The sequence below is a fragment of the Malurus melanocephalus genome, unplaced genomic scaffold (assembly GCF_030028575.1).
Source record: "Malurus melanocephalus ecotype Western Australia unplaced genomic scaffold, MMel_1.1 scaffold_117, whole genome shotgun sequence".
NCBI lineage: Eukaryota > Metazoa > Chordata > Aves > Passeriformes > Maluridae > Malurus > Malurus melanocephalus.
The window spans coordinates 231778-259726 of record NW_026623349.1 but is presented as its reverse complement, the minus strand read 5'-3'; the positions used below and the strand labels follow the sequence as shown (position 1 = coordinate 259726).

Here is a 27949-nt window from a genome sequence, read left to right as displayed (position 1 = left end):
GATACTCATATTGTTGTGTTCGGGGAAAGGAAAATTCTGCACACCTGAATGAATTTTGTAGCAGAATTTTATTGTGAGACTTTGGTGGAGTTTTCTGTCCCTTGGCTTAAGATAGGTTCTTCTCGTAAGCGGAGTCTCTTGAAGTGAAAGAAAGTGATAAAACGTAGACGAGAATGTTCCTTCTTTCATGTGTGTTGGAAAGGAGCCGGAGAACAAACTGTAATAGCTGCGCCCACTAGTGCCGCTGCAGGGAGAGGTGCGCCAGCCCCACSGGCAGCCGGTGCTCGCTGCCTCCTGCCTTGGACTGTAATTCATCCGTGAGCTGCAAACGGGCAGCTGGAATGTGAGAAAACAGCAGAAGCCGTGCTCTCATTCATGGAGTCATGGAAGATTCCGAGTCAGAAGGGGCCCAGAAGGATCATCCAGCCCAGCTCCTGGCCCTGCACAGGACACTTCAATAATCTCACCACGTGCGTCCTCAGTCTCAAATGAAAACTGATAAGAGTTTAACCTGTAATCCTGAAAATAACTTCAGCCATGATGCAGCACTAGACTGATGTAAATTAAGGGCATGGCTGCTGCTCTGCTGCTGCTCTTTTGTTGGCTTCAATGAGATGCTGTAATGTTACCTTAAACAATAGCTTTCTGTGGGTGAATCTGTGTAGCAATTATACTGGAGACACATTATAAAATAAGAACTAACAGYTGTTCTGTACCTACGTATTCAAGCAGCTGTTCTATAGTTTCTACAAATTAAGTATTGTTCTGCTGCTGTTAGTTAGCAGGGAAAGCTTTCTGAATCAGAAGTTACCTTTCTGTGTGTGGTGTTCTGCAATATTTCATATTTTATTAGTGTTCAGAATTAATTCTGTTTCCAAGCAGAGCCACTTCTCAGAAGCTTTCTCTGTTTTATTTTTTAGCTTGTCTCACTAACCACGAGGACAGCTGCTGTTGGACTAATAAACATTTTGAGATGCCATTTTAGTAGTTGTCCTGAAATGCAATGTTCAATATTTCTAAATATCTGACCCATTTAATGATTCCATTTTGTTGTCAGGTTTTGGTATCACTTACAAAATATTCTAATAAGAGTTAGTAAGATGTGAGGTATTTTCAGTCTTCAAGAATACAACTAACTTTGCTAATAAAAAATGGAAGGAAATCAAAATGCAAAGAAACCAAAGCATTAACATCCTAGAGATCTCTTTTCCACTTTATTCTGATTTAGTTATTAATTATGTGAGTTCAAAAGGGAAGAAAATGTCATGTTGCTAAGTTAGTTGTTAACGTAAACATTTTAAAGATTAAGACTTTTCAGATGATGCTTGATATCTTCATGGACTTGCTGTCAGAGATGAGGARTACAGTCTTGTTCAGTCCACATAAACAGCTCTGACTGTGGGATGTGTTGTTGGAAGAGGCATTTCCTGTAGCTAACYTTTTCATCCCTGCTTAGCACATTGACGCAGCAAAGGGGACATGAACAGGCATCAAGGTGGGAACAGAAAATTGCCAAATGTGGTGAAAGCTGGAAATAGTGTCAAAGTAACAGGATGTCTTATTTCATTAGGCTGTCACAAGAACATTAGAAGTGAGCAGGGTTGGTTTCTTTTTGTGTGCAAAGCTTTACTGACATTCTTTCTCCCTTCCCCTTTCCTCCCTTGGTGCCCTACAATGAGGAATAGTGGGGGAAGTTTTGGGGCATATAGCAAACTTCTGACTGATCATCTTGGAGCCTGAATTTCCAATAGATATTTCCTGGCAGCTGGTGCAATTTCTCTCYGAGTTCTGTTTGAATTATTTATTTGTTCATCCAATAAGCCTATTAAACAAAGCACTTAAGCACTTGCTACAACAGACTTCTTGTGCTTTTATTTTTTTTTTTTTTTTAAGGTTACATTATGTTACAATTGAAAATGATAGATTCTGGAGTCAGGCAACTAACTACTGAATATAAATCACATGTGGATATTACACTGTATGTGCTACAAACAGAAAATTCATGCATATTTCCCAAGAAGGGATGGATGGTTTATGACTCATTGCACTAAAATATGCCTCAAAATGTGTTGTTACAACACTTGTTTGGTGGGTCACTTCTCTGYGTTGTGTTTCTTTGTTCACTGTAAATGTATCCTGCAAATGCTTGTATATCAGATAGAAATACCGCTCCGAAAATATACATTCATATGCCTAGTTGATTCCTCAAATTACATGCTGTAAATTGTTCTCTTTTTTATTTMTTCCAAGATGGAAAATGAGTCTTAATTGTGCCCAGCATGGTATTTCAGAACACAGATACATAAACTCTGAGGTTTTTAGAACCAGTTGGAGGTTGAAGTTGTATTTCAAGCACATGCTGGAAGTACACAGGTTATCACAATCTTGTCCTCTTTGGTTTGTTTCCATTTATATTGCTCAGCCAGTAAAGATCTTCATTCACACATGGCATTTCTTTTTCTCTTAGCTTCTCCCTGACCAGCTGGTCTTACTTCTGGAGTTGCTTTTGGAGGAGAAGACGCTGTGTCCTAGAATACTGCAGTGCTTGGAGAAAACATACCAGCTCCGGGAGCAAGATGCTGAGGTAAGTTACTTAAAAAAAAATCTCCCTAACATACGCCACTGTGTTGTTGACTAGGAATCAGGCTCACTCCAGTTCTTTTTTTTTCCATGTTGGAATCTGAAATTAGATGATCTTAACTCCAGTATGTTGTATCTTCATGTGCCTTAATGACTCAGTATTTCTGTGTGCTTTGTGTAGGTGGYGTTTGTCGAGGTGTGTTTGCATACTGTGGTAGTAAAGTACAGAGCAGCCCAGGTGTCCAAACTATTGTACATGTACCTCAGCAGCACATTTGCTCAGGTGCTACATTTTTCACTATGTTAGGCTGACTGTGTGGTAGAGCCCAGTTTGTTGTGATACTGTCTCCAAATGTAATCATGCATGTTATAATCTAAAATTATTCCTCCCCATTGTCAGCTTGTATTGTTCCTCTTTGCATGCTTCAAAGTCTCAATCAGGATTTAGAAAAATTAGCTTTCCATAGAGACTATGCTGTTTTCTGTTTTGGGACATGATTTCAATGGGAAGTCAGTTTTTTACAGTTGCTTCTSGTAAGTGCCAGTGACATTAATAGCCCCTGAGGAAAACACTGCTTTATATGATACTGTAAAGAATAGCATCCCACTTCCAAAGTGCTTCATATCTTTGTGAGGCAAACATTTATTACCAYATGCAGAGTTGTCTGTTTTAAGTCCCATGGTTTTCTCAAGCTGGGAGAGCTCTGACAAGGCAGCAGAAGTAGGAACTGAAAGTACCCTTAGAGTGAGCTTTTGCTACAAGTACATAGTATTCAGGAGGGGAGGTAAGAAGGTGAAATCAGTGATGCAAATTAAAGATTTGTAGATATATCTATGTGTGTGTGTATGTGTGTATATGTGAATATATATATATGTATATATGAAAAATGAAGGTTAATTGTGAAGTAGCATATAACTAAACTACTGTGCAATGAGGGAATATGGTAAATTCAACATTTGGCTCCTGTTTATTTGAAAACTMCCTTGCAGAAGGTTGCAGAAAGTCAGTGTGCCTGACTTACCCTGGTATAGTTGGAACTTTATGGCAATAATTAGAATTGARGGAGAGAGCAAAATGTCTCATTACCCTTATGTTGAAGTTGCTGTGTGGATTCTTGTAAAGACTTGGAAATCCAAACCTTAACATAAAGATCGATAGAACAGAGGTCTACCTTTTTGTCAGAAAAAAAACAAAAAGGACAACATTTAGACTGCTATTGTTTACTGTGCCTTTTTACTTTTTGTTGATACAGTTTTCCAAATGCGAGATTTGTTTTTWATTAGTACTTGAACCAACATTTCTATTCATAGGTATTAGAATATATTTTAATCACATCTGAATACCAGTGAAATGTCAGTGGTTCTATTATGGGAAGAGGAATTAATAGGGAGGTAGATCAAAGTAATAGCTGTGTTGTTGCTTCTCCATGTCTGTGAATTGTAAGCACCAGCCCACAAGCTTCAGTTTCTCCAGTTTTTCCTTTCTCTTCACTTTCATTCTTTCTTTATTCCTTGCAGTGTTATGTAATAGTATGCAAATGATCTGTCACAAATTTTTCTTGAAAAAACTCCACAAACTCACTCCAAAACTATGATCTCTAAGAAATGAACCTAATTTCCATTTTATTTTACAAGGTGAAACCAATGGCTTAGCAGACAACACACTTAGAAATACAACTAAGATAACATTACTATTAGCATTTTACAAGTCATTAGACACTAGACACCTACAGTCCTTTAAAAGGAAATAGCTCCCACGGCCTCATACACCTGAGGAAAGGACTGTTTGTGCCTCTTTCTTCATGTRTATGCACAGGGGATTTTTGTTGTCATGACCCAGGGACAAAGAACTGCAATCTGAGCCTATTCTTGTCTAGATTTAATTTGTGAACACACAAATCAGTTACAGCAATCCTCAAATGTTCTCAGTAACTTAACATTAGAAATGGAYCATTAAAATAAAATCATAAAAAAATTTGCAGGTAGGCCAATGAAAAGAAGAAAACTGTCAGTGTCATAAGGTTTATTCCAGGATTTTTGGAAGTGAGGTTGCCAGCTGTGTTTCATCCAGCAGCAGAAAGTTAAGAAATAAACTTGTTTTCTTATTGAAAAGTAGCTTTAAAGCTTTTAAACTTTTTAAAGTTTTTTTTAGAGTAGCTTTTAAATTCACATTAATCTTCCAATAGGGATTAGTAGTGTTATGGAAAATAGTATGTGAGAGTGGTACACAAAGGAGTGTGGTTTTTTGTATTTCAACAAAGTTTGTTCTTAAAATTTAAAGTTTAAAACATAATTGAAAACATAGAGTTTTATCTGCACACTTGGGAGTCAGAAGGTTATTACTGAAGGTCTTTATGTCCTGTACAAGCATAGCATGGAAAGTCCTGATTCCTTTTTCTTAAAGCTTTTSTGTGTGCATCACTGAAGCATCTTTGTTTTGACTTTGTAGTATGAAATTGAAATTGACCATGGTTGTTGAAGTAAAGCATTGCACACCCATTGGCATCTGCACTTGCCCACAGCAAAATGCAGGTCTGTCCCCAGCCAGTGGCGCTGTCTGGTACTCCTGACCACTCGTTGCCACATGCGCATCCAGTCCGAACAACCTGAGGGGTCTCGTCTTTCTTGGGAAAGGAGAGGAGGGTTTTCTGCAGGTTTTCTGCCTTGTTTCAATTCCTTTGTATCAGTCAGGAAGGGAGAGAGGTCAGAGTCAGCCTTGGCCAGGAATGWGAAGGTTCATCTCTCTTCAAGGGATCCTCCTCAGCAACTCAATGTAGTTCCAGTCCTTTCCCAGATTAGGTCTCAATGCAGATATGTAGACTCAGCATCTGCCTCCCTTTTAAGAAAGATGTGGATTTGAATGCTACTAACAAACAAATAAAAAATAAATCCTAAGTTAAGTAACATATTTCTGATTCATAATGCATAACTTCTGAGCCACAAGAGCCAGGAGTGCTGATGGCTTAATCACATTTCAGGATGGTCTGCCCTTAGTCTTGGATGCCAAGAAAAGCTTATAGAGCATCTAAGAAACTGCAGAACTGTGACTCTTGCTTGCTTTTTGCAGTCCTTTTCTATAACAAATCACTACTTCATTTCCATTTACTCTTAAAACTTTTGAACATCTGAGAAGACACAAAACTACAAATTTGTTTTAAAATATTGAATTCATCAAGCTGAGCTATTTGAATTGACCATATCCAAGAACTTTGAAAGATTGTTTTGAAAGCTATGTAGGATTCAAAGTTTCAAGCCATTTTTCCATCTTCTCTCTGTGCCTTGAGCTCATCATGGCTCAGACAAGTAGTGTTGAGTAAGTGGGAAGCAATTACATGGAAGAGATTGTAGCCTCAGTTTTCTCCTCCTGTTCCACACTATTTTGTTGAGCTGTTTCCCACTACATGACAAAATAATTCATAGACAGGCTACATCTCCATGACATACCACATCCTGCATCCAAGAGAAGCATTATGGAAGCTGGCTGCATTTTCAACATGACAAAGTCCAGCTGGAAGTTCAGCTGGCTGAGGAGAAATGGGATATGTCATAAGGCAGCAGCTACAGTTGCCATCAGAGAGCACAGTAGGATAATAGAATTTAAAGTGAGTCTGGGGTTGGTTTTGTTTTGTTTCTTTCCAAAGTGGCTGTTCTATGCAGCTGTTTCATTTATTCAATATCTAGCATCTGGCAGAATGTGGAGAGTTGGTCTRCATGGGAAGTTTTAGGTGGCTAGTATTTGTTTAAATCTGCCTAACCTTGATGACATCTCTTCTGATATGACAGTGCAATCCTATCTCATTTGAACAGGCTATTGAGAACTTTCATATAAATAAAATGGAATCAGTCAGTTACAAAAGGTAACACTGTGGAATCTGAGTTAACACTTAATGAATCTCTTAGCTAGAAGAGGCCTCTTATCAGTCCCCTTATTTCTGTTCTTCATTTGGTCAGAGAAAGGCCTGTAACATGTAGACACACAAAGGTGCAGGATGGCTGAGGAGCCTGCAGGATAGTGAAAAAGGTGACAGGGAAGAGATCACATAGCCATAGGAGAAGGACAGTGGGTACGACACTTTCAGTCCCATTTAACACTTGATGATATTTCTGCAAGTGTGTTTTCCTTGTTGCTGAATTATCTAAGACGTCGTGATAAAAAATACAGAATGTGGATGAAGCAGAAATATTTATGGTGTTTTCCCCCAGATTTTTCATCGTTAGCTTTACTTTCTTTCCTATGATAGGTATCACTTTTTTATAAAATGTTTTGCCTGCACAGCATATGGAAAGTTGCTTTATTGGTTTTCCTTGTCTCAGCAAGTTGACTGAAATGCTCTTCACTTACATAATGCTGTCCCTGTATTTGGGATCATARTGTGGTATATTTTGGGGAGAGAAGAGAAACTAGAACTCTTTCTGCAGTAAATGTGAGCAAAATGAGTTAAGATCTTAATATCATCAGTCATATGGGTGGCAAAAAGCCATTCTCACACAAGTACTTCATTGTGCATGAGGTCTGCCTGTGAGACCAAGTCTATAAAGTGGTGGCATCTTATTTCACTGACAGAAATGCAGTCACGCTAATACAAACCATATAAGGTGCTTGGCATCCTAGAAGTGGTGAGAATTGTTTTACGACAAAATAACTTTTATTCATTGATCTTTCCTGGCCTGTGAAAAACTAGCAGATGGGGAAGAACAAACAAATTCTTGTCACTTGCYATCTGATGGTGACTGCTGAGCAAATTCTGGGGCTGCGTAATTGAGCTGTCCTGCTCCTTGTGGATGGGCATTGTTTGAAGGCATGCTTACAAGACAGAGCTCTGCAGACTACACTGTAAAACTGATTGGGAAATGGGAACTCTCTTGGGAAAGGCCAGTTCACACTTGCAGAAGGCTCTTGATGAGCTTTCCTTTTAGCACAGCCACTGGGCCAGACCTCCCCTGTGGCAGGGATTCAGAAGCAGTYTCCAGCTTTTGAATACAATTAATAGAAGTGTTGCTAATACCTCCACAGGCTCTCCAGTCCTTCTTCATTATACTGTGTAACAACAGGTAGGCATGTTTCAGATAGTGGCATTGAAACCAAAGAGGGAGAACCATGGTCCCTTTCCTTAGATGTCATTGTTGGTATGAAACATCACTACATCACTTCTGTGAATAAAAAAGGTGACAGCTTGAGCTGATGACCATATTGCAGGGCATTACTTTCTAGTGAGTACAGTAATTTGGGTTTTCTTTTGCAAAAGTGAAAATAGTTTCTGTRTTTGTTTCTTATTTTAACATACATGATTCAGTTTCAATTCAAGTCAGGAAGAGATGCCTTATTTTGCATAAGGTAGTATGTTTTGCAGGACTTAAAAATCTGCAGTGAAAATTTACCAGGAGTACCARATAAATTTCACCTGCCTTTCCCTTTCTGAATGTTTTATTCAGAGCATTATTGTGCCACTAGACATAGGTAAGGTTACATTGAGTAATTTTTTACTTGCAACTGAATTGCAATTAGCACATCAATATTTAAGAATAAGGAACCTAAAAAAGGCCCAGTAGGTGAGTCAGCCTGCATACCAGATCTATTTGTGGAATAAATCATATCTGAGATTTGTATACCCAACCATTACTGAGGCACTACCTTCATTAAATGGAAAAGAATACATGTTTTCACAAAGTGAACTCTCTTTACTGTTATCAGTATGATGCTTTTAACACACATCCTCACAGAAATAGTCTTTTCCCCTGCTCTTTTCCTAATACTTCCTTATGCAAATGCTAGTATATTTCTGTCGTAGAAAGCCATTGCTGTTTTCATAGAAGAAGGGCTAATTTCAGGGTGTATTGTAGACTATCATTGCTGATAAATGTGTTGACTGAAGTAGCAGCCACTTGCAAAAGATCCTCTGTGGTCTTCATAGGTTTTGGGTCTTCACTTTGTTTCATGTTCTTGTTCACATTGAGTCTAAATACAATTTGCAGGCTCTTTAGCACAGATGGCATTGGTATTGATATCAGTTAAAATTGTTTTTCAAAAGGGTGAATTTATAGGAATTAAATCTTTTTCCCAATGACAGGAACTTGGAAGAGCGTAGCTTCTAGGAATGTGGCGCTTGCTTCCCAAAGATGAGGTCCAAAATTCCATGAGAGGATAAGAAAATTCAAACAAGATGAGGAAAAACACTTCCAGTTACAGCAGTGGGAGTTGTCCCATGAGACTCCCTCTGGCTCATGTGCCTGTCGTGACTGAGTCGATGTGTTGGGATGAATTTGTAAGACTGCTGAAGGATAATCTCAAGTAGCTATAATTTGGGTCTGTACTGCTTCTATATGCAAAGCATGGGGGCTTTTCCAGCCACTTGAGAAGAACAGAAAATCCCTCCATCAGCATTAGCTGAAGGGCATGATCAGAGCACGAGATTTATGGAGCACTGGAAATAGCTTTGCACCAGTCAGCACTCCTGGTCCCACACCCCTCCAGGAGCCAACAGAAACACRTTTGTTCCAAGTGATCTCAGTGGCTACTGGGTGGCATTAACAGGAGTTTCTGTGCCCTGATTCCTGCCATTAATGGTGCTGTTCATTTATCACCCCTTATTTTTCTAACCAGTTTTGAAATTAATTTCCTCTCTATCTGGCAGCCCGGCAACTTAGTGAAACTCGGAATGCAGGGGAGTGATGGTAAGAGGGAACCAAATTTGTGTTGGGTTGGGTTGGCGTTTTTCAGCTGCTTACCTAATGAATCCATGGAGAGAGGGTTGGAGTTAATTCTATGCCCTATTGTCCTGCRAGGAGAATGAAGTGGTGGAGTCTTCTGGGCTTCTGAACTCAGTCCTGAAGGCATTCTGAATTGGATGCAACTGCTTTATATGAAATTTTACAGAGTATTTCTGTGTTGGGCAATACAAACCCAGTGCTATAATACAAGCCACTTGTCTTTGTCATTAAATTTAAAAGGTTACTCTGTTTGCATATGTATGATAGCACTAGCCTAGTGGCCATGATGCCAATGAGATTGTAGTTTTCAAATTACAAACAAAATCCCCTAACTATTGGCAGTGGGAATGTTTTTCTGAGGTTTGAGGTTTGGTTGGGTTTTTTTTTTTGTTTGTTTGTTTTTTCAGTTGGTTTATTTTGGTCTTTAATTCTGAAAAAAAAAATAAATCTGAAATTATTTGTTATTTAAAACAAGCTTATTTTGAGACTTCATCCAAATAGCTCATCTCATACTTCTCATTCCWGTTTAAAGGCTGACTGCAGATGCASKGTTTGCATGAATAGGACCACAGAATTGGAAAAAATTTACTATGCCCTGYGAGGTCTGAATAGATAAAGCAGGACAATTTGAAACTGCTGCTTCTGTCATCATTACTTTAGCCACACAGAAATGATTCCACCACTGAGTCACTGACATAATAGCATGTGGATAAAGTCTGCTGTCCTGCTTTCAACTCTTGTGCCACTTGGAGTTGCAGCATCCTGAAGAGGAGTTCTGTTATGTTCCACATGGTGTAAGTGTCGTCCTAAGCAATAACTGTCACTGTATKCCAGCAGCAGGGAAAAGAGTAGGAGTAGATGACTAAAAAATATGAAATATGGAGAAAAGATCTAAATGTTCTTGTTGCAGGAAGGGAATGAGAATATTTCTTCTGAGTTTATAAAATCAATGTATTTTTCACTTAGGAATTTTTGCTGGGTGTCGAAGAAGGGAGACTGAGTATGACAGTGATGCAAAAGGTCTTTGTTTTTGGAGTCAAAATGTTATGTTTAATTATTTTGGAAGTGAAAGCCAGGTTTTAAACAATGTGAAATTGGAAGGATATGAACATGGGCTGAGTAGACCGGCTGTGACCTAAGCTGTGGAAAAAACAGGCAGCCACATTGTTCATTGCTTGGAATTGGAGTCTTATTTTCGTATGGAGTTCCAGATTCTGTCTATGACAGTAATCTTGCCTGGAAATAACAAATGTTTTGACCACAGTCACTGTGGGAGACCAAAGATAAAAGGAAAACACTTTTTTTGCCTCCAGTTACAAGAGGGATAAGATGGAAGTAGAGGGATACAGAGGCATAARCAAAGGAGATAACTTGCCTTGATACTCACAGCAGCCTTTCCTTTTGCTGAAAAGGAGATACAATTTTATAATAATTGGTAACAGACAGTTGGTGTGCTTGGTTTCAGACTCTTCAGAGTTGAATTTCTGTATCAGATGTATATGTTTATGTGCTTTTTCCCACTATAACATTTGGGTTTATAAGCCCAGCRTGCTTTTATGTGCTTATATAAATAATTTGTCTTGAAACACATATGCAGACACTCTATGGGTAAAAATCGTAAGCAGACTCTATCCAGAGACAGACAGAGGAGATGGTGGTAATGGGATGTATTTGAATTGCTTGGTAGGATGAAATGAAAAAAATTTCTCCTGATTCCAGGGATACTGTTGGGGTAGGACAAAGGGTAACAGCTTCAAACTGAAGGGAGATGGGTWTAGATTAGTAACTAGGAAGAAATTCTTAGCTGCCAGGGTGGTGAGGCTCTGGCACAGRTTGCCCAGAGAATCTTTGTATGTCCCATGCCATATTCAAGGCCAAGTTGGATGGAGCTCTGAGCAACCTGATCCTGTGAAAGGTGTCCCTGCCAATGGCGGGAGGCTTGGAACTAGATGATCTTTAAGGTCTCTCCCAACCCAACCCATTCTATGGTTCTGTCATMATCTAGCCATTGTTTCGGAGGGTGTCAGGGGGAATGTTGATGGGGCTGTACATGGGATGCCAGGCAGCTGTGTTGCATTTTGGCTTAAGTGTCCATGGGGTATATACACATGCCAAAGCCAGGCTTACCTTCCTGAAGGCGTGAGGCTTGTTCTTGCAGTTCTTCTCTGATGTTGGTTGTACTTAAGGCTGGGACCTGGTCTCCCTTCTCCTGCCCCTGAGGCACAGGATCTCCTGTCCCTCCTGCACCCTGTCTTTGCTCACCCTCAGACTGTGTCTTCACACATGCAACCACCCTCACCAGAGCACCCTGCCAGGGAAGGAAGAAGTGAGAAGGGGGAGCAGGAAAGGTGGCACAAGCATTGCTTCTGTCACYGACCAGAAGGCAGCCTTGCTCCTGAGAGCTGGCAGTGCCACAGCAAAGCAAAGCTCAGCACACATCTCCAGTGAAATTGTTGAGAAGGCAGATGGTGGCATCTTTTCTACCATCTTCTTCTTGCTGCAAGCTGTGAATGGCACTGGTGCTCCAGCATGCTGAGCRGGCAATACTGTAGATGCAGACGAAAGGGGAAACATTTGGTTCCAGTATAAGAACTGTATTTATGTTTTTAATTAAGGCTTATTTTTTAAAACCTTTGTTTTTTCAAATTAAAAGTTCACATGCTGTGTTAAATGCTTCCTTACCTTACATGCAGTATGACGTAGGAGCTGCTCTCCCCAGCATGGAGACAATGGCAGCGCAGATGTGCTTGCACACTACCTTGGTGCTGGTGGCCTTTTCTCATCAAACTGTTCTCTAGGTCATTGCCCTGTCATCGTTTTGTCAGTCTGCCGTAAAGCTGGAGACCAGATCCTGTTTTGTATCCATCTTCTGTAAAGGAAAGAAGGGGCAGGCTGAAGAGCCTTGAGATTACAGAATTAGGCAYCCCAACCACCCTCTTATTCATAATGACAGCTTTGACATCAGAAGAGAGACACGGCCAGTGCCACCTTTGAAAAGGGATTAGACATGGCTTCTTAGTCTTTTGCCTTTTCTGACTTCTTTYGGAAATTTTTTTTTCTACCAACACAGCTGTCATTGATCACAGATGGGGCCCACATAGGGAGAAGAGTGACTGGTCTGTAATTGGGAACTGTCTRCTTGTGAGCCTGAGGTGGTGGAAAAAAGGACATTTGTCTTCTCCAAACAAGTCCTCAGCGTTTGCTTTCTTGCCAAGAGTGAATCCTGTCCTGAAGTGCTGTCCTTTGGTTGCTATGCCTTGTGATCACAAAAAACAGCAAGGATGCCTGCTGCTCTGCCTGGGCTTTCTGAAGCAGCATGCTCTGTGATGCCTGGCTGCTGTTTRCTTATGTAGGAAAAACCCTTGGTGCTGGCCGTGGGAAAGGTGCGTGTTTTATTTGCAGGTGGAAGTGGAGTCGTGTACAGCGTGTGGAAGATGATTAGGCTGCTCTTGAGCAAGGCTGGAGTACTGTGTAAACTTTTTAATATTGTCTTATGTAGAATTGGGTGACTGCTAAAACAGGAGCATGTGGTTGGAGGGGAGGAGAAAGGACAGGAARGAAATACATGCTTCTAAATCCCATTTAAAAATGTGAGAAGATTCAAGCTGCCACTTGTTTCTGCTTGAGGCTTGCACAGCTGTGCTGCCTGACCCAAGGGTGCACTTGCACAGGTACAGGTTCAAATGCTGCCAGCTGTCCCAGTTTGCCATTGACCAAGCAACAGAATCTGCCTTTCAAAAGGCAGATTGTATCACACCTTTCTCTTCACTTACTAAATAGAGGCAGTTTCTGCATGAGCTCCACCCACAGCTCTTCATCAGTGCTGCTGAGTGGAGGAAGGAGAGATGGAGCGTGCAGGTCCTTCTCTCCTGTTGCCAGCACCCCTCATAGTGTGTAATTGCTTGATCTGTGGAGTAATACAAATCAGAAATAAAATTAATTAAGGAAGTAGAATATTGCTACCAAAGTTGCCAAAATATAAAGTCTGGTATYCTGCTAAAATTAGCTTTTAAGTGACTTTTAAATGACCAGTTTATTTTCCAGGTTTTAAATTATTTTAGACGTCTGTATAATCCTCTTCAAAATGACAATTAGCTCCTGACAAAGTTTTGATTAGCCAGCCCATTATTGTGCTAGGGTTTCCTGAATGACCATGCTTTATTTTGCCGTGTTGTCAGTGGGCTGAGATGCTTATGCTGTGAYGTGCAGCGGGACAGGAGGCTGTCCAAGGAGGCAGGAATGGCCACGATCTGCCTGCACCATCGGTGATGTCAAATGCAGTGCATGGTAGAACTCTGTGAGCTCAATCTGCCTCAGCTACTGAACAGCAGTTCATTCCAGTACATAAAATACAGCATGAGTAAGGCTACCAAAAGCCGTTTTTTGAATTTGAAGTGTTGTCATCATTTTGGCCATTTTCCATCATTGTGGAAAAGAAAGGGTTTTGTATTGARACATTTATTGCACTGTGAGAAACAGCATTAACTGAACCTTGATACCATACCCTTGAGGGTCTCAGGAAGAAAGGTTTCCTTGAAGATTGCTGCTGCTGTGCTGCCCATCTGCTCCTCGATTTCTTTTGCTCAGCAGTACTGTCAGAGCAAGCACTACAAGAGCTGAGAGAAAAATTTAGGCTATGAGAAGTCCAGTTTTTGTTCTAATATACAACTAATTTAAGATGATARCTCCTAGACCCAGTCTCCTGGCAAACTCTTGGCATACAGAATAATCACAGTTATAGAATCCTTGTAAAAATGATGAATCCATTCTGTTTGCATCCAGTAGGTTTTTGGCTATTGAGTACGCTCTTTCAGATTGCCAAACCGATGCTCTGTCAACACAGTTGTAACACAAACAGCTGCTTCATAGCTCCTGGTGAGCTGCATCAACATCCTTCACTTGGGCAAGTTGCAAGGAAATCACATTCACATTCTAAACTATATGTTTACTGTAGCATAAAAGACAGGAGTGCCTATTTGAAATTCAGACTATATAGAATGAAAAGTCAGTGGTGTATTAAGGAATAACTATGTCAGCTAAGACAGATGGGGGAAAAGTCACAAAATCACTGTAAAACTGGCAATTCTTWAACTGTAATTCTTCCATGCTAAACAACTGTAAAGTATGGTTTTTAGTTCAAGTATTGTCCTGCAACRTTTCTTCCTTAATCATGTAGGCAAATGATATAATATTAGAATCAAATTTATCTGTAGATAGGAAGAGACTGGCAATAACTGCTTTCAGATGGAACAGAGCAGCATTCCGGTGCCTCTGGAGTGCTTCCTTATTGCTAATAAAAATTAATCTGTAGTAGCATAGCTTGGTTATTTGAAAAAAAAAAATCTCTGTATTTTTTCCTCTGTGAATGAGACTGGAGTCTGATCTCTGAGACTCTTTAAATAACATTTAAGTGTCAAGTTTTTCAAATAATTTTTTCAACAGAGTCTGAACCTGTGTTTTGTAAAGAGCACATATGCCTTATGCCTTTAATAAAGGTTCAGTTTTGCTGGGCAATAGCTCTTACTCTATTTCAAATGATCCCATTTTCTAAGATCTTTAAGTATGTTGCTTTTGTTCAGTGATTTAGATTTGTTGTTTCATGGCGCCTTTTAAATTGGATCCAGCTATTAGCAAAATGTACTCATTTTCCCTGAAGTTAGTCTCCCATTCTGCAGATCAAAGGTTTCGTAAAATCTAACTTTTTTTTCTCCCTTTAATAAAGGCATGGTTTAAATTACTTGTTTTTTAAATCTTACTGGTAGACCTCAGAAGCAAAGTATTTATTTTTTGTGTATGATTGAGAACATGAGCAAGCTATTATGTTGTAGCAGATAAAGCTTCTATAAGGATGTTTGTTTTAGGCTTGTCTGATTGTCCAGGGAGGGGATTGTGCCCCTCTGCTCTACTCTGCTGAGACCCCACCTGGAACACTGCACCCAGCTCTGGGGTCCCAGCACAGGAGGGACAGGGAGCTGTTGGTGTGAGTCCTGAGGAGGCCACAAAGTTGTTAGAGGGATGGAACAACTCTGAGAGCTGGACTCGATTATCTTTAAAGTTTCCTTCCAACTCAGCTATGATTCTGTGATATTCTGTGATTCTGTGATTCCTGTGAGGAAAGGCCAAGGAATGGGGTTTGCTCAGCCTAGAGAAGATAAGGCTTTGGGGTGACCTCATTGCAGCTGCCCTGTGCCTGAAGGGAGCCTGCAAGAAAGATGGACAGAGACTATTTGCAAGAGCATGTTGTAACAGAACAAGGGGGGATGGTTTGAAACTGAGAGTAACTTCAGATTAGATAGTAGGAAAAATTTTTTTACTCTGAAGGTGATGAGGCACAGGAAYAGGCTGCCCAGAGAAGTTGTGGATGCCCCATCCCTGAAAGCTGCCCTATCCAAGACAAAGCTTTGAGCAACCTGATCTAGTGGAAGGTGTCCCTGCTATGGCTGTAAGGCTGAAACTACATGATCTTTAAAGTCCCTTTCAACACATCCCATTCTAGGATTCTGTGACTGTGATTGTGTGGGGCAGGGGAGAATAACATGGATTACGCAAAAGAATTTATCACCTGGGTCAGAAAAAAATAGTATCTCTTTAATTTAAGACATATTCAAAATAGCTTTAAAATATTTTTTTTCAGGTGTGTATGTCACTGGGAGTTTTTGTTTTGAAAGTCAAACCATGTGTTTGGTTCCTTATATGGCTGTAGCCTGTCAGCTTCAAGCAGTATTTCCCAAAAGGTCTTGGCTCAGGAGGTCAAAGGAACTGYATTATTAGAGTATTTTATGTAAGTTTTTTTCTCCTTTAAATAATCTTATGCAGCAGTCTGCATTGTCTGAAATCAGTGTCTCGGTGTATTCCATTGAGTGTCAAAATGCAGGTAATATTTGAGTTACAAATAATATTGTGCAATACTGTGTATTTTTCTCAATAATGAAATTAAAAGATATTATGAGACCCCTGGAATTATTTGTATAAGCAATTTCTCCTAAATTTGGGACTCTGCTATCTGATAGTAGCATACGTTCATCATGTTYCATGTAGGTGCTAGCCAATACTGAGATCTCAATGTTGTTGATACTTGTGAAAATTGGATTTTGTACCTGAGACACTGAGTGACTCTGTCTTCTAGCCACTAAACTGTGCCTCAGAAATGCACTACTAATACAAGTAGTGTCTTGCAAAACTCACAGTAACAAACTTTGTTTAGCTTAAAAACCTGACATTGGAGAAGCTTGCACCATCTTCAAAAGCTGGGTGGGAGGAAAACACCATTTCCAAGCAATGAGGATCCATCCACGAGAAATCTGGGGTTTCAGCAGGCCTCAATCACTCTTCTGCCCCTTGGGAGTGCCAGCAATCAGTCCTGGGCTTGAGCAGACAGATTTCAGCCTGGTATCGCGTTTCCAACTTTGGCATGTGTGTCCTTGCAGCTGCCAAACCAGCAGAGAGGGTGTGTGTAGGTGGGCGAGCAGTTAAAGGTGTTGCTTCAGATCCAGCAAAGTCCTATGTGCTTTCTGCCAGCAATAACAGCATGGATTGCTGTAAATTACTTTTCAGGTTTAGTTTGTATTGTTTATGGTGTAACCAGCCAAGACAACATATGGTGTGCATCCCTGAAGTGCAGACGAGCACAGAGAAACGTGCAGAGAGAAAACTGCGAGAGGACTAATGAATTCTTACTTTTGCCACTAAGTATTTGCTCCTGGGAGGAAAAGAGCCAAGAAGAGCATACACAGGATGCGGTATGGTTAGCTCAGTCCTACCACAAGCTACTCRGTTTTCAAAATTTCCTTTTGAGAGTTTTGTTTAAAGTGCCTGTTCACATGACTCATTCATTAGTCTGTGAAGCTGTGGGGCCCATTTTGCTCTCGCCGCTCTAAGCATTGGATGAGACTCTGGGAACTGATTTTTTTCCACCCTACTCTTATGTGACTAAAATTCTTATGTTTGTGGAATCAGCCTAGGGCTATGGAGTATCATAGAAAAATTACTTCTTTATAGTGCATGTGTCTGAAAAACTGTTATAGCTGCAGTTCGGGCAACACGGCTGTCTACACGCCATATGGTGCGGGAGGCAAGAATGTAACCAATACTTTTCAGTYCACATTGTGCAGAGCTCCCTCTGCCCCTCTTGCTCTCAGAGCCAGGCTGAGTTTCTGTGCTCTGCTTTCTGGGGTCTCATTCGAGTCACAGGAGAGCCAGCAGGGCTGACTGAGCTGATGGTTTCACAGGCCCTGCAGCAGCCATTGTTTCTCCWGCAGTTTGCTCTGCCACGGGAACATTTGGGGCTTTTGGTAGACAGGAGGCAAATGTGTAATCTGAGGATAACAGGCATGCTGCTATTGCCCCAGCTGGCAAAATGCCTGCATTTCGTGTCTGGGAATATGCCAGGATTTGTACTCACCCTGGGAAAAAAAAGGAAAAAAGGCAAGAGAGAGAAAGAAAAGTGTGTGCTGTCTCAGATCTCACTCAACCCATAAATATTTTTCTTTTTAACTCTTTGAATAGATGTTGGTTGCCAAGGACAGAAGCCCTATGGAAAAAGGAACAATTAAGGGAACAGGCACAGCTTAGCTCTATGTTTCCAAAGCCACTGGGATTCAGATGATCAGATCATGATGCAGTGTCAGTCACACATGACAGTGTGTGAGGAAGTAGGTCTACATGGATGCCTTTCCAGAGAGAACTTCTGTTCTGCTCTCTGTGCAGCTACGATGATTGCACCAAGGAAGGTGTTTGGGGGCAAAGTGGCTTCTCTGCTCCCTAAGCCAGGTTATCAAAAGCACTCAGAAATGCATGCCCAGAAATCTTGTGACTGCCCCTTTAGATCAATAAATAATAACTGTATGGGAAATAATAGCTCCACCAGGAGGTATGAAGAGAGCCCCATCTCGGAAATCTTTATAATCTGCTGGTGAAATATTCTCCCTGAAGGCACAGTTTGAGATCTTGAGTAGCCACAGAAGCTGGACTTGATTGCTTACCTCCTTGGTAAGTGCTGTAACTGCTGGACCACGAGGTGCAGAAGAGCAGTGATTCTCCTCCTTATGTTTCTCCTCAGTGCTATAAAAATACATAAGGAATTCAGAAGTTTGGGGGGTTGGTTTGTTWGTTTGTTATGTCAGGAAAAATGTACAGAGTAAAATGTATCTACATTCTGTTTGGTATATATCTGTATTCTGCTTGGTTAACTCACCATAGAAATAGGAGAACTGTATGGTTAAGTTTTGAGCCTGGGTAGTCTCATCGAGGCAAGGAGCTGCTCAGTGCTATGAGAAACAYCCTGTAACAAAACTGGATTGCCTGGGAAGATTTCCTGGAGAAACATTTAGTATCTCCCGGGAGAAACAGCAGCAGCTGGATCTGGTTTTGAAGGTCTACGTTAAGACCCTATGCATCTACAGCAAAATGTGTTGAATCTTGGAAAGCTATTTCTTTTATAAATTCTGGTTCCACTAGCAGGAATTCTAAAAGCTGTCATTTTGTCAGCAAAAAGCTGTAAGAGACAACAATTATCCCCTATTATGCAGAGCGCTGTAGCTATTTGTTATCTTACATGCAGTGAGTGCAAAATCCACCCAGCCCCTAAACCTTGCAGKTTTTTATTTTCTTGAGATGTGTTCAAACTATTTTTAAAAGGCATGAGCTGGCAAGAGGTATCAAGTACACAGGACTTCTGGGCATTTATCACTTGTTAATTATGCTAATACYGTTAACATCTAATCTAAYRTAAGTCTTTRAATTTTTTTYCAGAGATWTAAARTTGGCAGGGACTAGGATGAAAAGGAAATTATTTTCAGAACCTTATTTCCAAAAGCAACAGTACACTTAAGTGTGTCTTCTTCACCTTCCTCCCTTTCTGTCTTCCGCTCTCAGTGTAACCACTACATCTGTCATTCGGAAAAATGTTATATTCATTTACTTGATGTAAGCACAATTTGGACTCAGTTTTGAAAACTATTCAAACTGCTAACATTTTACTCTTCCTATGGAAGGTGATTGTCATTAGGTGTCCTGTCTTCTAAAAAGATGGTAAGAGAAAAGGCTGAAACAGAGGATTGGGWGTTATTCCACTAAATGGTTTTCCTTTACTATCAGTGCTGAATTGCTAATGGAATATAAAATGTTAGGCTGATCACTGCCTACAATCACGCAAGCCTTACTGAAGAGTGAGATGACACTTATGGCACAAGAGTGGCCAAGAAAAGATCGAAAATATAATGACAACAAAGACCCACATGTAACACATGTTCATGCTATTTAAATAAAAACATTTCTTAAGTTGTAATTTGCTTGAAAACTTTGTTACAGTGTATCAATAACTGATTTTGTCAACATGTATTGGTAGAACATCATGACAACTTTTTAACACAGATGAATTTTAAATGCTTTAAATGCTTTAAAAGCATTTTTTAAAAATGCTTTTAAGCATTTTTTAAAAATGCTTTTAAAATGAATTTTAAATGCTTTAAATGTGCTTCAAATCTATTACTAGTAAAACTTATTCATTTAACTGAAAGCTCGTTTTATGAGTTGGTATCTAACTTCTATCCTTTTGGCATGGATTTTGTACTGGTACAGAATTATATTTAAGCCTGATATCACTTATATGATACACTTACATGGCAGAAATTACCGGTTGTATTTTGTGGCTTTTTCAGACCTTTGCACCAATAATCTTTGCTCCCTGCCACCCTCCACACCTCCCTTTYAACAATATGAAAGAAATAACACTTAAAATAACCTGAAAGAAAGAAAGTCAAGACTGGAAACAGTGGCAGTGAAGATGCTGCAGATGTGTGCCTGGATCTGGAWTAGTTTACTAGCATGGAATCAGGAGTTTGTCTTTGGGCATGCTGGGTTTCCAAAGCCCAGGCTGAGGTGCACAGAGTGGTGTCTTCTCTGCCCAGCTGACTGACTTGCCAGGCTGCTGAGGGAAAAACACCAACCTGCCAAAAACCCAAACCCAACAAAGACAAAACAGCCAAACTGGCGCAGAAATATTATCAACACTCACACAGATAAAATAGTTTCTTTTTCCTTTCTTTTCTTTTTGTTTTCTTACCTATTTTTATTTTTTTTCGCAAAGGTTCGTCATCGGTGGTGTGAACTTGTCATTAAACACAAATACGAGCCTGGGTATGGAGATGTTGAGAGATTCCTCAGAGAGGATCAGGTAAGTTATATTTGRCTAGCCATTTTGAAAACAATCAACATTTTAACACCCTTAGGCTGAAAATAAAGACATATTTTAATATATTTTCTTGCTGCAGTTTGTCGAAAACTTGGCTGGGTATTCATTTTTTTCTTCTGTCCCCTAAACATTGTAGTTTAAGGAAGCCACATAGGGTGTGGGTATTGAACCCCATCTAGACATGCTCATCTTCTGTTAAGTGGTGAAATAGGACACAATGCCTCCTATCCTTGCATTTTGTGGAAGCCAGAGTTAGCAGTGACGCTAGGAAGATGCTTCCCAGCAGGCTCCTTTTGCAGGATGAGGAATGGCTCACTGAATGTCAGTGCATGTCGGTATGAGGTATGTGCAAAGCAGTCAGTGCTGTGGTGACTTTGACCTCAGTTTTGAAGGTGACAGCCTGAAGAAGTGCAGCACAACAGTGTGCACCCAGGGAATGCTGGCTTCTCCATGGGTAGGGACACSCTAGCAGAAGATTCTGAAGGCCTTAAAAGGCTGGACATACACGATGGCCTTTTATATAGGTCATTGTGAATTTACAATTCTAATTGTGCCTCTGCATTGTTCTTTTCTATTTCACTTTTATTTATTTTTATTCACTATGAACCCTAGGATGAATTTTAAATATTTAAAGTATATGTAAAAAATAGAAAATGGTGAAGATACGTCAAAATCTAGGCAAAATATTAATGTCCTTACCTTTTATGCTGACAATGAACAAAGCTGTTTTCAACCAATGAGGATTTTGTGCTTTCAGGCAGCAACTGAATTATTGCAGTCGGTCATGCTTTCTTCTAGCTCAGAAGTGTAGCTCCTATTTATATCTCAGCCAATAAACAGGTCCCAGAGCTCTTGGCAAGCTCTGTATTAAAACAAACAAACAAAAAAAGACATAAAAGAACATGATATTGCACATATTTATATTCTGTGATAGGATGGAGATAACCACCAGCAGAAACTGGGAGTGAGGGGTTTGGGAAATCCTTGAGTTGATAAAACCGTATAGAATTGCATTATGTTTGGAATAGATATTATGCCAAGTATGGACATTTTCTGCAGGGAAGGGAAATAATTTTTGCAACTTTTTAAKGTAATCTTCATTTAATTTACTTCAGTAGAGCATGCAGTTAGCGGCAAAGCCAGCTTCTGGCATAATTATCACTTAAATAAGAGCAGTTGCATGTCTTTGCTGAACATGAAACATGGGTTTTTTAAAAGTCTGGGAAAAAATGCAAATGGACTATTTAAATCCTTTGAAGTTCTACAAAACACCAGTGTGTTCACTGCATGTTAATTTTTAGGCCTGGGGGAGAATTATTAATGCTGAATAGAGAAGGTAATTGCTATTAGTAACCAAATTTCAACTTCTTTAAATTTTAAATGAGAGCAACTGGAGCCCAGCTCCAAAGCCATTTGTGTGGCTGCCAGACTCTGGTGCAGCTGCAAACCTTGAAAATGCGAGGTTTTGGTTCTCTTGATGTCAGAGAGCATGCTTAAGGAATTGGCAAGGAGTCTGTCAGGTTTCTGCCACTGAAACWTTTTCCTTTTACTTCAGTCTTTGTTCAAGTTTGAATTTCCCTTCTGGTTGAAGGATTTTTTTAAGGCTTRCCAGCCAATGCTAGAATTTATGAGGAATAGCACTAAAGTCAATGTTATCCAAATTTTTCCTTTCCTGCAAGTGTCCAAACAATAATGGTAAAAGTCAGCATGCTAAGCTACTAATACTTTGTCATGTGTGTAATCAGATTTTGTAAAGTTTAAAATTTTCTGAATTCTTGTAATGAGCTGAAAAAAAGTAGCATCAGAAAAAAGAAAAGGCAATCTCCAGTATGTTTCCTGTCAAGTTAGCCAATGCTTTGCTGGCAGTGGTCAAACAGGTCCAGATCTCCCCCTGCAGGAGCCCCATCTTTTTGTAGCTGCTATGTCCAGAATAAGTAGTTGGGAAAAGCCTGCCTTCATACTCAACCAGAATTTGTGCGTGTGAAGCTGTATCTCAGATGTAAAGGGCAGTCAAACAGATATGATCATATTCAATTGATATCCAGTTACAGAATTGCCTGATGGGAATTTTAGAGTGAACTCTCCAGTCTTTGTTCATGGATGTGTGTGTAAACATACCAATTGGAAAGAAAACATATATCCTAATGAAGGAAGGAGAAGCTCTCTCTTAAGGGACATTTGGAAAAAATTCAGGGAGTGTGTATAAGAAAATATTATTCAACTTGGAAAGTGGCAAGGAAATTGGAATGAGGAATTATTTTTTTTGTCATGACGTAACACAGATCTCTTATATTAATAATCTGGTTTTGCACAGTCAACACAGCATATATACAACCATCCTTAGGCTAAAAAGACACAGAAATAGTTCTTCTGGGGGCAGAATAGGCGTTAAAAAAGTATGGGGTATTTTCTGTATTTTGAGTCRTCTGTTTTGTTTCATTTTTAGTTTAAATGAATGCTAGGAGGTCAATGGCAAAAAAAAAACAGCTAACTAGTCATTACTGGTGGTAGGATGCTTGTGTGTTGTGCTCCTCTTTCAGGCTATGGGTGTGTATCTCTATGGAGAATTAATGGTGAATGAAGATGCAAAACAACAGGAACTTGCACGGAAATGCTTTGCTGCAGCACAAGAACATATGGATGCATCCTCAGCCAAAGTGGTGGCAGAGATGTTATTCTGAAGAGGTGATTTTTCATTTTAATATCAACACCCTGATTGTGCTTCATAYGGAAAGAATACGCAGTGCTCACTAAATGTGGTAAACTTTGACATACCATACAGCTTGTGGGTAMTTAGGGTGAGAAGTAACTCTTGTTACGTATCTTGTTTGCTGTTTTTTTTCTTTTCTTAAGCCCAGCTGTGGGAGCAGTGAGTTACACACGTGTAGGCATAGCTGGAGAGCATGGAGAATGGCTTTTTTGTAATGGAGTGTACAAGAGACAACTGCGAATCCAAATGGCCAGAGAGGGCCAGGCTTCACCTACAGTTGTTTTCCATTCTGTGTTCTTAACTTTACTTAAAAAAATTTCAATTGTGAAAGGAGCTTTTCTATTTAATAGAGCTGCATGTTTACTTGAGCGGCAGCAAGGTCTTTGAAAAGAGCCTGATCCCACAGTGGAAATATGAAACTGTGGACTTGGAAGCAAATATGAATCATGTGAGGTCAAGCTGATAATTCAAATGTTTTTGTGTTAACGGTATTGAGGTTTTGAAGATTGATTATAAGGTAAGAAAAGTAGGCTTAACATGAAGAAACTAGCTTATTTATTAAATTAAAGGAATGGAATTACCAGAGAAGAAGCAGAATTGCAAAAATATTCATGGAATAAAATTGCCATAGGCTATAAATTTGCAAAGATACTTTCCATTTCTTAGTCTGTTTGAGTAGTTTGAGGTGGCCTTACAGTGTCTGCACRTGTATGTTTAACATATGGTATGGAAGTTTCTTCCAGTATGGGCATATCTCAGATTTTTGATTAATAAACTCCTCCGACAGACTGATTACCTTGGTTGTTCATATTAGTTTACAGTTGATTTGTGTATCAAAATTCAGTCTTCCAATTCAGCAAAAACATCRTCATCTAATTGGTACCAAGCAGAAATCCTGTTGTAACAGTAGTTTACCATGAGTTCCACTTGATTTTGTGGTGTTTACTATGTCTGTATGAAATACTACAGCCAATGGCAGATGCTATGAAAGCAAGTATTTTGTTTATGAAAAGCCATGTTCTTCTTCTGGATGGACAAGAACTGTACCTGCCAAGAAAACTTTTTGGGAAAGGTGGATCAGACTGTAGAATGACAGGATATCAGTTCCAGGGTAGGAGAGCCACCTTTTAAAACAGTTAGGGCTAAAGACACTCTCTTGTGTGCTCCCATTTATCAAGGACTCACAGGAATTGGAATTATGTTCAACAATTCTTAATCTGGTAGGTGTCTTCGAGTGTGTGAAGGCCAGAAACATGGAGATGCAGCTTGTTCTGGTACTACTGTACTTGGAACTGTTTTCCTTCAGTTCCTTCAATAACAAAATCAAAATTTCTACAGSTTTCTGATGGTAAGTACCTAGCACAGGAGAATTACATGGTATGAAGGTGTTAACAGTAGTCTAGAATTACCCCTTTGATTTTCCAGACAGAGTGGAAGTGCATGGTGAGCTATAACATAAAATCTAAAGATACTGAGTGCAATACTCTGTGTGACTGCACAGCTTTCTTTTAATGTTGTGGCTGTTTGGGTTCCTGGCATGATGATTTGTGACTTAAGATTAAAATCACATTGCCAGGGATTACCACGCAGCCATGACCACAGCTGCTAGCATGAAACTCACCATTAACTGTCTGATGCGTGCACAGCATGGAATCCTCTCCATCTATCAAACAAACACACAATCAAACAAAAAATAACAAAAAAAAGGAAAAAAAATAAACAAAACCCCAAACACATCAAAAAAGAGGAAAGCAGCAGAGCATCGCGGAAGAACCTCCTCCGAAAACTATCTCTGCCGAGATGGAGACCTCTCTGGCGAGGTGCAGAGCTTAGCTGATTGGTGAACAGTGATTGTTTTCCTCTTTGTTCACAGTGGCTAAGTTCTGCACCTGAAGAGAAGGGAGAGGAGACTCTGTGCAGGGCAGAGAGTGTTTGCTGGCTGAGATACCTTCCTGCAAAAAGGCAGATTTGCGATGAATGCATGTGTCCAAGGTTCAGTGTATGGAGGGCAAAAGGTAGAGGCAATCTGGGGAYGACCAAAGAATTTCGTTTTAGTTGAGAATAAACTTAAGCTACTTAAGTTCTCAGTCTGACTGCAAATGTGAGGTATTGCCTGCAGTAATTTGGTTACAGTGCTTTCCTAAAGGTCAGAAAAAATAATGTTTGTGACTTTAACCTGAAATTGTCAATAAAGCTTTTGTTTTATAGTCTGTAATGGATGCTGTCATGATCTCTCTGCAGTTGTAGCTTAGCCCTGTGTGTCGTTTGCAGGAAATGGTGGCAGCTCCAGTCGGAAACAACTTACAGCTGCTGCTGTTGTTCCAGGCTGTTGATGGACCCGTCCTCCGGTGCCTACTGAGCTGATATCAGTTCTGATTTTACACACTGGCTCAGTTCAGCAGGAACAGGAGTCGAGCCCTAGAGCAAAAAAAAAGATGTACCTTTCCTAAGAGCCTTTGAGAAATGTTGCTGTTTTCTCTCAAAAATGAATCAGTGCACATTATGATGTCCTGATGTTAAATAAATGGCCTAAAGTGGAAAAGCTACCTCAGTACTGTTAAGAGGACTGTTGGCTAAAGATGAGAAGGTATGTGGATATGTAGCAMATCACATGGTATTGCTCTGGTAACTTGCCTCCAACATTATTTTCAGAGTAACCTGCTAATAACCGACAGAATGTGCTTCCACTGTGGATCTTCCCTGTCTTYTCCAGACCTTGTTATGGTAGCTCTAGGAAGCTAAAGAAATCATTGTTAACTCTGTAACTTCAGTTACACTCAGCTGGCAACCTAAAAATAACAATTTGGAAAGCTGGGGCAATCAAGAAAGCACAGATATTCCTTTATTGTGACAGAGTAATAACTTTAAATGCTGTTTCCGTTGCAGGAAAGATCACAGAGAAACTCTTTTAATAGATCTTCTACTATACCCCGATGGTGCTAGGATTTCATTGACCCAGGACATCAAAGGAAGGATTATGTGACTGCTAAAACAATCAGCTGACAGAAATATTTACCTTTCTGTATTTCTAGAGGCTCACTGTAACTGAGAACACAAGCACACAACACAAACAACACRTACACATATGACTCCTGCCTCAGGTAATTCTTTGATGCAAGAAGTTTGGGGTTTATCCTTGTTGTTTGGTATTACAATAATTCCATTTTGCAGATGCCAAAGACCCTTGACTTAAACAACTTTACTAATTTGGGCATTCTGAAAATTGTTGAAACTGCAATGTGTATTATTTTGTTTGTAACTTCTATGTCATATTAAAAAAAAAAAAACCTCAATATAAAATCAGCCGGGGCTGGGGTGGAGCTCATGATGTTTGACAGAAGCAGAAATAAACTGTGGAAGGATACCTGCCATCATCCTGGTCTTGGTATGGGACTGAAGAAAAAACAAAAATCAGAATTCTTTCTCTGTCATGTTTACATTAATTTTTACCAGAAATGTCAGACCTTTCATTTTCTGAAACTGTCTTTCATACCCTTGTGATGCTCCTTTTGCACAGAGCTATGTCAAGTGCATTTCTTCTTTCTTGATCAGTGAAGCACTACATTTCTAGAAGATATTTTCATTGTTTCTTTCAGAGAGTAAGAATTTAAAACACAAAAATCTGTGAATTTACTTCCCTTGTACGCTGCTGTTTTACATCAAATCCTCTTGTAAAAATAAATATTTTTTTCAAATACATATAGTCTTCCCATTGCACAGTGGTTCAACATAAATTTACAAACTTGGGAAAAATAATTACTTCATTTCTACTTTTGCAGCAGGAGAAAAGCACCTGGCAGTCATTAGTTAATGGATGTTAACAAGAAAAAATAAATGTGGTCATTCTTTTTAAAGTTCTAGTGCTCACAATCTAAAGTAAAAGCCTGCCTCAACAGTGACTTCMGTACAAAGAGTACAGTTCCTTTTCACCTCCCCACCTTTTCTGATTCCGCCTTTGCAGGCATACTGTGTCAAAATCTGAATTAGGGGACACTCAGCGACTTCTTTCAAATGCAACAAGAGTTAGGAAATTGTCCAAGAACATGCTGAGACACCACAATGGCTTCTGTAGTGACACTCACAGATGTAGTTATTGCAGGATCCCATTCATAAGAGGGCTACGCTTCATTTCACAGGTTTTTCTGCAAAGGCCAGCAAAGGAAACCAGCTTGCTTTTTGTCTTTTCCATTGTGTAAGGAAAAAAATGCAGAGCTGGGTAAGAGTCTTGCACAAAACATGCAGAAATTAAATACATTATAAGCCTCTTCATATCCAATACTGTTAAAACTATGGGGCAAGTAAAATACTCCAAACCTTTTAAAATATCACCAAATTTTTCTTCTTTCAAAACAATATAGTTGCCTCTTTTTTTAAATATAGAGTGTAGGGGTTTATTTTGTTTGCTAGAGCTCTTCCAGTCTGTTTTAGCAGTATGAACTTACACATTTCCCCTCACTACAACTTCATGATCTATCATGCATAGTAGCAACTGAGACAATGAACAGAAAATAAAACACAAACAACCTAAAAAAAAAAATTAAATAAAATAAAACATCAAAAACAACCTAAAAAATGGCAAAGAGGTGGCAATCCTGGCCCTTTTTCTGGGTTTATTTGTTGGCCTTTTGTGGCTAATCCAACATTGTGAAATAGAGTGAGAGTCCAGGTTAAGAAGCTAAAGGTGGTGTTGAACAGTTACTGTCACCATAATGCATCAGAGAGGAGACTCATAGTGGGATCATTAACATCATATAAGCATT

At 39.7% G+C, this 27949-nt stretch overlaps 1 protein-coding gene across 5 annotated transcripts in view; it reads left to right on the top strand.

The window, feature by feature from the left end:
* Nucleotides 1-26888, top strand: part of AOPEP (aminopeptidase O (putative)) — a 185965-nt gene extending 159077 nt beyond the window's left edge. For 4 of the 5 annotated variants that reach the window (XM_057369987.1, XM_057369988.1, XM_057369986.1 and 1 more), the window contains 4 exons: nucleotides 2468-2584; nucleotides 20375-20461; nucleotides 23020-23164; nucleotides 26076-26888. In XM_057369987.1, the coding sequence (XP_057225970.1) occupies nucleotides 2468-2584; nucleotides 20375-20461; nucleotides 23020-23160 (345 nt within the window). In that variant the 3' untranslated portion in view covers nucleotides 23161-23164; nucleotides 26076-26888. Of the gene's footprint in view, nucleotides 1-2467; nucleotides 2585-20374; nucleotides 20462-23019; nucleotides 23165-25460 lie in introns of all 5 variants that reach the window. The other variant, XM_057369984.1, reaches the window with a different exon arrangement.
* Nucleotides 26889-27949: the final 1061 nt, after the last annotated feature.